This window comes from Trichechus manatus, unplaced genomic scaffold (assembly GCF_000243295.1).
Source record: "Trichechus manatus latirostris isolate Lorelei unplaced genomic scaffold, TriManLat1.0 scaffold00196, whole genome shotgun sequence".
Classification (NCBI taxonomy): domain Eukaryota; kingdom Metazoa; phylum Chordata; class Mammalia; order Sirenia; family Trichechidae; genus Trichechus; species Trichechus manatus.
In genome coordinates, this window is record NW_004444132.1 from 2,051,170 (window position 1) to 2,063,878 (window position 12,709).

At 35.4% G+C, this 12,709-nt stretch overlaps 1 protein-coding gene across 4 annotated transcripts in view; it reads left to right on the forward strand.

The window, feature by feature from the left end:
* The window catches only part of PRPF39 (pre-mRNA processing factor 39), a 39,078-nt gene that overhangs the window by 16,101 nt on the left and 10,268 nt on the right, over window positions 1-12,709 (forward strand). For 2 of the 4 annotated variants that reach the window (XM_004387878.2, XM_023741986.1), the window contains exons 2-5: window positions 1,946-2,296; window positions 2,748-2,873; window positions 3,527-3,645; window positions 8,812-8,979. In XM_004387878.2, the coding sequence (XP_004387935.1) occupies window positions 1,979-2,296; window positions 2,748-2,873; window positions 3,527-3,645; window positions 8,812-8,979 (731 nt within the window). In that variant the 5' untranslated portion in view covers window positions 1,946-1,978. Of the gene's footprint in view, window positions 1-1,945; window positions 2,297-2,747; window positions 2,874-3,063; window positions 3,399-3,526; window positions 3,646-8,811; window positions 8,980-12,709 lie in introns of those variants that run through there. The other 2 variants (XM_023741987.1, XM_023741989.1) reach the window with 2 other exon arrangements.

The following is a 12,709-nucleotide window of genomic DNA, read 5'->3' on the forward strand; positions in this document are numbered from 1 at the left end:
CAAAAAAACAAACAAATCTATTGTTTCAATTCAGTTAAATAATTGCAGATAAGCCTAAGAAGAAAGCACTCATTCCACCTGTACAGGAAAAACAAAACACCAGTCAGCATTTTAATTGTGTTTAATTTGGTGTAATCCTTATAGATCTGTGTGTGTTTATGTATACCATATATGCATACATATATATACACATATGCACACATACATACACACACAAACATACCGTATTTTTACGCAGCTAACGCATGCCTTCTACGTTTGTTTGCCAACTGTGCCCTCCCCCGTGAGATATTTTCGTAAGTGCTGCTATGCCATTTTTCTTTTACATGTAAAAAAAACATTAGCATAGCGCATTGAAAATACCTCGAGGGGGGGCACAGTTGGCAAACAAACAGAAAGCTTGCTTTATTTGCGTAGAAATACTGCATGTGTGTGTATATGTATACACTTATATATCTGCAGTGTATGTATGTGTATGTTATTTTTCTGTTATCAACACAGATATGTGTATTCTCTTCTTAATGATTGTTTATTATTCCATTGTATGAATATGCCATTTACTAAAGCAGTCCTCCTCTTAATTGTCCCTCCCTACTCCATTTTTTGCTGTAATACATTGTTGTAGTGAATGCTGTTAAGCAAATACATGTCTTTGATTATGTCCATAGTATAGAATATGCACAATTGCCTTTGGTACACTTTGCTTGACTGTCATCCAGAAAGATATCCTTTTAATTGTTGCCAGTCCGATATATCATTGTTTTACTTTATATCTTTAGTGATGAAGATATGATCCTTTCATATGTTTATTCAATATTTGCATTTCTTACTTTGAATTACTGTTCTTAAAGTCTTAATCATCTTTTTAACTACACTCTATTATATATATGTATTCTGGGTGCATTTTGAGAGTAAATTAATTTTGTGGTCTCTTTAGTTTTAAGACTAATTCCTCACTTTACAAAAAAGAAAAAATAAAGGCATACCTTGTAATAATAATTCAGTTTCCATTTAAACTGTTAGTGGAAGAGGTGAAACCAACTTCCAAGTATACTGTGGTACTACTATATAGGATAAAAGAATAATTCTTATTATCTTGGCCTTATGAGATGATTTAATTTTAAATATTTTATGCAGTTTCTATTCATGTTTTAAAACTTTCTTGAATATGTGTTTTAAATAACATTTCTATTCACTTTAAAAATGACTTAATTTTTTTAAAAGTGTAATTTGTGTCTTCTATAATAAAATTGAAACGCAGCTACTGGGATTTAAAATTTGTTAGAAAAATGCAGATATATTTCAACAGTATAACCTTCCTCCTTCTCCTGTTTATATCCATGACTAGAATTTGTTTTGTCAATTTTACTTTAGCCTCCAGAACAGATTTTAAAGAGATTGGTGTTTTCGAGTGATTTAGATTTTAGATTTAGATTCTTAGCTAAGAATCATTGAGTTCTAGACATGGTTGCTTCTTTAGGGAGCAGCCATGCTACTTGTTTTATGGATGGAGGAACTAAATCCAGAGATACTTCGTTTTTACTCAAAACTCCACAACAAAATGGCAGTTTAGGGGAAGAATTTCATCTTACAGAACTTCATTTATAATATAAAACCAAAAAAGCAAACCTTTCCCTGTCGAGTTGATTTCCAGCTGATAGCAACCATAGAGGATAGAGTAGAACTGCCCCATAGTTTCCAAGGAGTGGCTGGTGGATTCGAACTGCCAACCTTTTGGTTAGCAGCCTGAGCTCTTAACCACTGCACCACCAGGGCTCCCATTTATAATATAGAAACTAATAAATCTTCTGATTACAGGAAAGATCAAGAATCAAATTAGGCTATTTCTTTAATAGCTAAGTAGAGCTTTTTAAAAGATGTTTATGATACCAAATTACTTCATTAGAATTTGGAAGATATTTATCTTTATTTTGTGTTTCCACAGATCATTGTTTAACTGAAGGCAAAATCAACAGCTATGCAAAATTCTCACATGGATGAATACAAAAATTCTAGTAATGGCAGCACAGGCAACAGTTCAGAGGTAGCAGTAGAACATTCTGCTGATTTCAGTACTGAGATTATGAATGTTACAGAAATGGAACAATCACCTGATGGCTCTCCCAATGTGAATGCAACTACAGAAGAAAATGAAATGGCAAATGCTGTGGACCTCCCAGTGACAGAAACTGAAGCAAATTTCCCTCCAGAATATGAAAAATTTTGGAAAACTGTAGAAAATAATCCTCAAGATTTTACAGGCTGGGTATATTTGCTTCAGTATGTGGAACAGGAGGTTAGTAACTGCTTAAGTGGTATGTTACAAGGGACAGAAAAATAAAATAATACTGTATTTGGCTTTACTGTTTTGTAATTAAAGTTGCCTCTTACAACTTTCAGGTTAAGTTGAATAACTTTAGATATGTACAATTTTTAGGTTTGAAAAATAACAGTTTGTACGTTGTGGAAAATCAGTATTAGTAGGTAGTCAAAGCCTAATGTTTTGTAATAATTGTATGTCTGTGTGTGTGTGTAAAACTACTGAAATAAAAAGTTACCTTGCTATTTGACAGAATTAGTTCCTTCTATTTCAAAGGATAAGATTGTATTTCTAGGTAATAAGAACTTCTGTGTGTGTTTTTAAGTCTGCCACTAATTTAATTTGAGACAATGTATATGAAAAGAACGTAAGTATTTTGTGGCAAAAACTTACAAGATATTTAAACACTTCGTTTTATTTTATTCAGAATCACTTGATGGCTGCCAGGAAAGCATTTGACAAATTTTTCATACACTATCCGTATTGCTATGGTTACTGGAAAAAGTATGCAGACCTTGAAAAGCGACATGACAACATTAAACAATCAGATGAGGTATGTACAACACTGAATAAAGTTATTTCCATTAGGTACTGTAAGCCAAATAATAACAAAACAAACTTTTTTTTTTTTTTTTTGGCTGGCAGTACCTACCATTTATGGTCAAACAATTTTATAGGGTATTTTATTTGCATTTGTCACTCTTGTGGCATTTGTAGCTAATATTTTCTCTCTTTGTTGGCAGGTGCGTTAAACCTCTACAGTTTGTCAAGCTTTGCAGTGCAAGCCTCTGTATTACACTGCAGCTTAACAAGTAGGGCAGGGCTTTTCTCTCACTTACATTTATTTCTCATTTTCCAAACAATATAGTTGGTTTGCTAGTCACATTTGCTACGTCTTATTGCATTTTTGGTCAGACGCTGTCATTGATGCTCTAATGGGTCTGTGCCCTTTGGTCTGTAACCCAAAGCCTGCCCACACAACCCGGTCAGAATGCAGGGACTGCTGCGCTTTGAAGATCAAGACTCTGCACGTGGGGATCAGAACATTGCCATGTTCTATCCAACCTCCACCCAAATGGTAATGGTAGATTATTTAAACAAAATTCCAGTAATTAGTATTTCTAAGGTTCACCGGATAACACAGTGTTGCCTCTCTGTTAAGAAATAATTAAATATTTGAAGTACAGTTTGTTGTTTTCTTCTTAGGTTTATCGTCGGGGGCTTCAGGCAATACCTCTTAGTGTTGACCTTTGGATACATTATATAAACTTCTTAAAAGAAACATTGGACCCTGGCGATCCTGAGACAAACAGTACAATAAGAGGGTATGTGAAACATAGATACTCACATGTTTTTTGAAGATATAATTAGGTATTCTAATATTTATAACTACTCATGAATGCTAAACTGGAATTGAACTTTTATAAGCTTCTTTTTCAGTATTTACACTTAAAATTACATGTAATAAACATATGCATGCTTATAAAAAATATACATAATCTATTCCACACCCCCTTTCCTCGTATCCCCAATCCTACTCCCCTCATGTTTAGTGCCTTGGTGTGTATTCTTTCAGAACTGCATTTGTGTACACACAGATGTAGTTAAATGTATGTATATTTTTTACATACTATTCTTTGACTTGTTTTTTTATTTAACAGAATATTTCAGAATCCCTATCGTATCTTTTTTAACCACTGTAAAAGTATTTTATAGTATCAAGGTACTATATTTAATTTGATGAGGCTTCATTTATAGGAAATAATCAGTACTGCAGTGAACATCCTTGTACAAGTCAATATTTATGTAGAGTATGCTAGAAATGGAACTTCTGTCAAAGGGAATATACAGCTAAGTTATACCAAACGTTCCTTTAAAAATGGTGTTGTAAGGTAATGCCAATCAAATCAATTTATTCTGTTAACAGTTCTACTGAATTATGTTCCCAACTGTACTTGCAGTACTTCTTCCTCTGCCTGTAACCACCAGAGCTAGGTCAGATCTCAAGTTAAACGGCACAGTCTTCCAGACTGCCAGGCCGCAAGTTTGGGGGTCCTCATGACACCTTTACTTCTGATCTGCTGGCTACAGATTCGGAGGTTTTCTCTGCCCTCCTCAGGATGCTAGCTTTAAGCCCAAAGGATCCCTAGGGCCCCCCTCAGTTCTGACCTGCTGGTTCCCACTACTCCCTTGGGTTTGATAATGCACTACAGTGACTCATAGAACTCAGGAAAACACTATACTTATGATTATTACAGTTTTATTATGGCAAAAAGGATATAAATGAAGAGATGCATAGGATGAGGTCTGGGAGGAATCCCAACGTGGAGCTTCCATGCTCCAGAAAAGGATGTGCTGCCCTCCCATGTGCAGGAAGCCCGTGGAGATTCAGTGTCCAGAGCTTTAATTGGGAGTCTCAATTTGTAATTCAATCTCTAGCGTCTCTTCTCTGAGGTCTATTGATATCACTTGTCTTTTCGGGCATAATTAGTCCCCACCCAATGTAAGCCCTCAGCTGTGGCCTGGAGTCCTCATCAAAGACACTTCAGTGGTTAGAGAAATTCCAAGGTTTTAGAGCTTGTTTCTCAGGAACCAAGGACAAAAAACAAATTCTTGAGGTAAAGTTAAATTCTTTACCCAACAGGTATCAGTTTTAAACTCCTACAGTGTATGAAAGTAGTCATTTTCCTTCAGTCATACCAAATTTTTTCCTTTAGTGGCATATCATTATTTTAATTTGCATATCTCTAAATTGCTTCTGTTGGTTTCCATCTTTTTGTGTGTTTTATAAGCCATTTTTGAATTGCCTGTTCATGTCATTTGCTCACTTTTCTATTGGATTATCTTATTGATTATAGGAATTTTTAATGTAATTTTATTTTTTGTTTTTTATTTTTATCTGAGTATGTACATATAGTTTAAAAAGTCAACTAGTGTTAAATTGTTTGTAACAAGAATAACTCCCTCCTTCCCCTTTCCAAAATCCACTTTGAAATATTTTAGCTGTTTCTTCTGGTATTTTCCACAGTATTTATAATGATATCTCTATACTACTTTCTCTCTCTTTGTCAGTTGTAGACATTATGTATCTGTTATGGTAGATGAGAAGTTTAACACACTTCTACCTTTCCTTCTCATTCTCCCATCTTTCCAATATAGCTGTTTGATTTGATTTCATTAAATCTGTTTCATTGTGTGTGTATGTTTTTAAATCATTTTGAATCGATAAGTATTTTTTACAGCAAGCTGGGTCATGTATCATCATTACTGTCCTTTTATAGTTTTTTGTTTTTCCTGGAGTTAATTGCCCCCTTCCCCTTTTTCTTTTTCCATTTGCTTAGTTTTCTTGAGCGTTAAGTTTCTCTACACTATCCAACAGCCTTGTAAAAGGCTGTAAATACACATTTCCACACAATCAGACCTTTCAGATAATTTGTATGTTTCAGTTTTTCCCCTCTTCTTGTGAGGGGAAAAATCAAACGTATTGCATTGGGCAGATCTGCCGCAAAAGACCTCTTTAAAGTGTTCAAAAGCAGAGAAAGACGTCACTTTGAGGACTAAGGTTCGTCTGACCCCAGCCATGGTATTTTCAGTCACCTCATATGCGTGCAAAAGCTGGACAGTGAATAAGGAAGACCAAAGAAGAATTGATGTCTTTGAATTATGGTGTTGGCAAAGAATATTGAATATATCCTGGACTGCCAGAAGAATGAACAAATCTCTCTTAGAAGAAGTACAGCCAGAATGCTTCTTAGAAGTAAGGATGGGGAGACTTCATCTCACGTACTTTGAACATGTTATCAGGAGGGAGCAGTCCCTGGAGAAGGACATCATGCTTGGTAAAGTAGAGGGTCAGTGAAAAAGCGGAAGAAGACCCTCATGGATTAACATGGTAGCTGCAATGGTGGGCTCGAACATAGCAATGGTTGTGTGAGGATGGCGCAGGACCAGGCGGTGTTTCATTCTGTTGTGTGTAGGGTCGCTGTGAGTCGGAACTGACTCGACAGCACCTAACAACAACTTGGAGATATATTTTCTGGAACCCTTTCTGCTTTAATCTGGACTGGTTAGTTGCTGTCTTCTAGTTCTGCTGTACAGCAGTTGTCTTGAGATTTCTTTTCATTATAGTTCATGCCCTATTTATTAGATCCCACTTTTTTCTTGGTCATGCCTGCCTTTTAGAGAAGTGCATCCTATAACTTCCTGATAAAGGATACTTGGGCTGAAAAAAAAACTAAGACTTCGTGTGCCTGAAACACTCTCAGTTGATGATCTGGCTGTAGAATTTTGGATCAAAGATAATTTTTCCTTAAAGCTTTTAAGATAGCTCGCCATTGTCTTCTAGCTTCTCATGTTGCTGTTGAGAAGTCTGATACCATTCTCTCTAGTTTTCTTTATGTGACCTATTTTTTCCTCCACTGAATCTTTTAGGATGTTCTTTTCATCTTTAATGTAAATTAATTTTAGGATCATGTGCTTTGGTATAGGATTTCTTTTTTTCATTCATCGTGCTTACTTAGTGGGCCTTTTCAATCTGTGATGGTAACATCCTTAGAAATATTTTCATTATTATGGATATTCTTTTTTTGATAGTTTCCTTCCCTTCTGTTGTCTTTAATAGTTCGATATTGGACCTCCTGTTTAATAATTTAATTTTCTTATCTTTTCCCTTCCTATTTTTTGTCTTTTGACTTCGTGAGATAGACTTTTTGAGATACTTCTTTGATCCTTGTATTGGATTTTTAATAGCTGCTTTCAGAGTTTTAGCAACTAAGAACCTTGTTTTCTGAATTTTTTTTTTTAAACAGCCTCCTGTTCTAGTTTCATGAATACCATATCTTTTTATTATTTCTTCAAGGCTATTAATGACAGTTTAAATTTTCCTCTGGTTCTAGCATGGTTTCCTCTAAAGTTTTTTATTTGATTGTTTTCATTTCTGACATGTCTGATTTCTGGATTTATGTTCATTCTAAAGATTAGATAGATATTAACAAGCTAAGTAGAAGCTCTATGTGTTTTATAATGGGGCATTGTTAGCTGGTCTGGAGGGCTTCACTGTGGGGTGATTGAGAAGACACTCAGGTGGTCACTCAGGTTTTTGTTGGGGGATCCCAGTGTTTGTGTCCTTATATCTTTACCTTGGGTCGAGCTATTTCTTCAGAGAAGGATGATCTGATCTACCTGGAGAATGTAAGCCTAGCTTCTGAAATCCCATAGCTGGGCAGGAAAGGGGGTTGAAGGCCTCACCATTCATGAAGCAGATCTCCTAAACATTCTGTCTTTAGTTCACCTCTCTGCCCTACTTTTCTGAATGTCTGGTTCATTAATTTCCTGAATCATTTTGGGGTTCTACAAGGACAGTAATGTCTGTTCTACTCTTGAAAACTTCACACACAAACACGTACTTGGGTAGGTGTGTACATACACACATTCTTAATTCTTTATCTCTACAGATTAAACATATTTCATCCAGTTTTGGTATGTCTGCTGACTTTGTTTAGGATGTCTTTTATCATATAGGGTTTTTTTCCCCCTTTCTCTTTAATGTGGCTGAATTTTCAGTCTTCTTCTGACTTCTTCCGAGTTTTGTACCACAGACCTATCTCACCAAGAATATATAAATTGTGTATTTTCTTGTAATATTTTTATACTTGTTTAAGTCATTCATCCATCTGCCATTTAATTTGTGTCTCTTGTGAGATAGATTCACCTTTTATTTTTTTCCATTTTATTGAATAGTACAGCTTTTCTACATTGATTTAAAATACCTCCTTTATTATATACTAAAATCTTACATATTCATTGATCTGTTTTGTTTTCTTGGACACTGTTCTGCTGATCCTTTTTTCTATTACTAGTCCAGTGCCACACTTTTACTTACTATAGCTTACAAATATCTTTTGATATCTTGCAGGCAAACATCTGCTGTGTTGTCCTTTTACAAAAACAGTCTTTGCACTTTCCTGCCAGATACATGTTAGACTTTGTTTTTCCTGTTCTACCCAAATTTCTTAGAGCTGTTGATTGGGATTGTGATAAAGTTGTAGATTAATTTAGGGAGTGTAGTTTTATACTGCTTAAAAAACCCTGTTGATTCTAAATATTTATTTTGAAAATACGTCTTTTTGTAAATTCCTATTTTTTGTTGTCTTCTGCCTTAAATAAATCTGTTGAGCATTTTAAGTTTAACAAATACCTAAGGGTCTACTGTGTTACTCTTACATGTTTGCAGTGTGTATGTTCTGCATTGTGATTTTTATGTAATGTAAAATTACATAAAAAGTACATTTTTCTATTCCTTGTTTTCTCACTCGTTTTAAAAGCAGTTATTTCATACATTCTATTATTCCTTCTTCTATCTTTTAATCCCTACTTGCATGAGAAGCAGTTGAATGTAATTTGAATTTAGTGTTTTATTCTAAAATTTAGAAATACTTTTTTAAAAGTGATTTTATCTTGGAAAGGTGACTTAAGAGTATTTAATTTTTCAGAACTTTTGAGCATGCTGTTCTAGCTGCAGGAACAGATTTCCGATCTGACAGACTGTGGGAAATGTATATAAACTGGGAAAATGAACAAGGAAACCTAAGAGAAGTTACAGCTATATATGATCGTATTCTTGGTATTCCAACACAGCTATATAGTCATCATTTTCAGAGGTAGGTGGAAAAATCAGATATGTTTGATTATTCAGATAATTAATTCCTGATATTGAACATTATAATTCTAAAATGTTATATAAGATTTTCTAGCTGAATCAGATGTCTTTGATTATTCAGATAGTTAATTCATAATATTGAGGATTATAATTCTTAAAATGTGACATAAGATTTTATTAGATGGAAACAATAAATTTTCTTGTTTGACAGTCACAAGTTAGATACTTTTTTATTTTGACATTGTTCCATATGCCTTATGAACTGTTTAGTAGGAATTTTATTGTTTTTAGGTAGTAAAACCAAAACCAAACCCCTTGTCATCGAGTCAATTCCAACTCATAGCGACCCTATAGTAGGTTCTCCTTACTGATTTCATAGATGTGAGGAAACACAGGAATCTTGTCTTTTATCAGATATATTTGAAGAGTAGTGAAGTAATGAGAAAAATAGAACCTAAATTTAATTATTTCTTTGTGGTACTAAATTAACACAGTGGTTGACACATAGTAGATGCTTATTTAAAACTTAATGATTTACTAGATACACGTTTTTGTGATTCATATAACATGTTATATCACAAAAGTGAAGGATGTATTTTATTAAGCTTTATATTCAGGGAGTCTCTGGGTGGTACAGACAGTTAAGTACTTGGCTACTAACTGAAAGCTTGGTGGTTCAAATCCACCCACAGGCACCTCAGAAAAAGGGCGTGGTGATCTACTTTTGGAAAATCACAGCTATTGAAAACTCTGTGGAATATGGATGCAGAATAGGTGGGGGAGTCTGTATGGGCGTACACCCATGAGTATATATATAGGTTTGGCTGTGGATATTTCTGCATACATATTTGTATGTGCAGCATGTATATTCATATATGTAATAGAGCACACAGGGGGCACAGTCATGGAGACAGCCTAGACATAACCAAACACCTCGTGGGACTGAGTTACAGGGCTTGAAGGCTGAGGACTACAGTCTCGTAGGATATCTAGGTCAGTTGGCATAACATAGTTCATAAAATGTTCTACATCCTACTTTGGTCAAGTTTCTGGGGTCTTAAAAGCTTGCAAGTGGCCATCTAAGATACAGTGTTGGTCTCTTTCCTTTGGAGCAAAGGAGAGTGAAGAAAACCAAAGACTCAAGGAAATAATTAGTCTAGAGGACTAACAGACCACAGGAACTACAGCCTCCACCAGCCTGAGACCAGAAGAACTAGATGGTGCCCAGCTGCCACTACCAACTGCTCTGACCAGGGTCACAATAGAAGGTCCTGGTTAGAATAGGGGGAAAAAATGTAGAACAAAAGTCAAGTTCATACAAAAGACCAAATTTACTGGACTGAGACTGGAGGCTCTTAGACACCCTTCTGACTTGGAACTGAAGCCAATCCCAGCAGTCACCTTTCACCCAATAATAGGCCAGACAGGCCTATAAATAGACAATAACACACGTGAGGAAAATGCTCCTTAGAACATACATGAGACCAAAACGACAACATGCCCAATAGCAAAGATGAGAAGGCAGGAAGGGACAGGAAAACTAGATGAATGAAAATGGGGAACTCAGGTTGGTAGTGGGGAGAGTGCTTGACACATTGCGGGGATTACAACCAATGTCATGAGACAATTTGTGTACAATTGAATGGGAAACTAATTTGCTCTGTAAACCTGTGAGGCACTGAGAGAACTAAAATATTTGTACAGTCACAGAATTAATAAGTGGTTAATAGCTAGGATTGGAACCTAGACATTGGCCCCAAACTTTCTGATACATTTTCTTCCATGTCTTTTTTTTCTTTTTAAATTGAGTATCCCATTTAAAAAAAAGAAAACAAACCCCTTGACATTGAGTCGATTCCAACTCATAGTGACCTTATAGGACCGAGTAGAACTGCCCTGTAGAGTTTCCAAGGAGCGGCTGGTAGATTCGAACTGCCGATCCTTTGGTTAGCAGTCCAGCTCTTAACCACTGCACAACCAGGCCTCCAGGCACACCAAGTACTAATAATTTCCCAGAGGGCCATGTCGTTTTTATACTTCTGTGACTGTAATGCATTTTCCACTTCCCACTTGCCTTGTGAAGTCATATTCCTCAAGATCACACAGGTTAGCATCTTCTCTGTGGTGCTTTCTCCAGCTCATAGAAATAGAGGATCCAGTCTGTCATTTGTGCCACCATGGTACCTTCATATATTTACATTTATCTTAACATGAATAACACTACTTTGAATTTATGTCTCCTGTGTTTTCCACGTGTCTGTCAGTCTCTGAGGCTTTATTCTTTGTATCCCTAATACTTAGGCTTAGGGCCCAACATATATTAGACACTCATTCAATTTTAGTGAATAAACATTTGCTTTAGAGTAGAATAAATTGAAAAATTACTGCTTAGCTGTTACACACATTTTATCATTTTAAAGAAGTTTCTATACACTGATACAGTATATATTTTAAATAATTGTACTTTAATATATAATATTTAAATTTTACCTTATTTCAAGTTTCTTAGCTATATCTCCAACAACAATTTTTAGTTTTTCTATTTATCTGAGTATTAAATCTGTTTTTGTACTACATATTTGGGAATTCCTTATTTTTGATTTTTTAAAAAATAAGGCAGTCTTAATTTTTTTTTCATTTCTGGTGATGAAATGGGTCAAGTTAACCTCTGTATCCACTGACTTTGCAAAATTTAAAGTAGTTTCCAATGTTATAATTTATATACATTTGTCAAAGTCTTAATCCATTTGCCCATGAAGTTTCTTAGAAAAATCCAGGTATCAATAGTCTAAATCAGTTTTAAGAAACTTGGAAAAAATTCCATAAGTTTGGAGCATATAGCATATGTGGAAGTATGTGTAATAATTAAGTTGAAGAGAGAGGCATGGGTAAAGGGTCAGAATATGAAACACTTTAAGCAGATTAAATTTTAGCCTGAAAGTAGGGTAAAAACATTGAAATATTTTAGCAACAGAAGGATATAATCATGCTTTTTTTTCTTTTCAATGCTTACTTTTTGATAACATTTCTGGTGGCAGTATTGGGGTGGGATTGGGAGTTGTAAGACTAGAGGCTGTAAGATCAGTTTGTTTATCCAGATGAGAAGTGAGGAGGGAATAAAGACACATTTAAGAGGTGGGATCAATAGGAGCTGATATCCAGTGAAATGTAAGTGATAAGCTGGGTGGAGGGGACTAGGGGGAACCTAGTCATTGACAATACCATTAAGCAGGATTAGAAACGTTGAGGATGAAGATAATAGCCTTAGTTTGAGACGTTATATATGAGGTTCCTGTTGGAGCCCTGGTGGGACAGTGGTTAAGCATTTGGTTGCTAACCAAAAGGTCAGCTGTTGGAATCCACCAGTCACTCCTTGGAAACTCTGTAGGGTAGTTCTGCTCTGTCCTGTACGGTTGCTGTGAGTCAGAATTGACTCGACGGCAGTGGGTATAGGTACATCCAAATTGAGATGTGTAGATATTTTAGCACCTTAGCCTAGTGTTCTCGATTAAAATCTGTACATATATAAACTAGTGTGTTTGCAGTAGAATACTACTCAATGATAACAACAATGAATCCATGAAACATAACATGGAGGAATCTGGAAGGCGTTACGCTGAGTGAATTTAGTCAGTTGCAGAAGGACAAATATTGTATAAGACCACTATTATAAGAACTCAAGAAAAGGTTTAAACACAGAAGAAAACATTCTTTGATGGTTACGAGGGTGG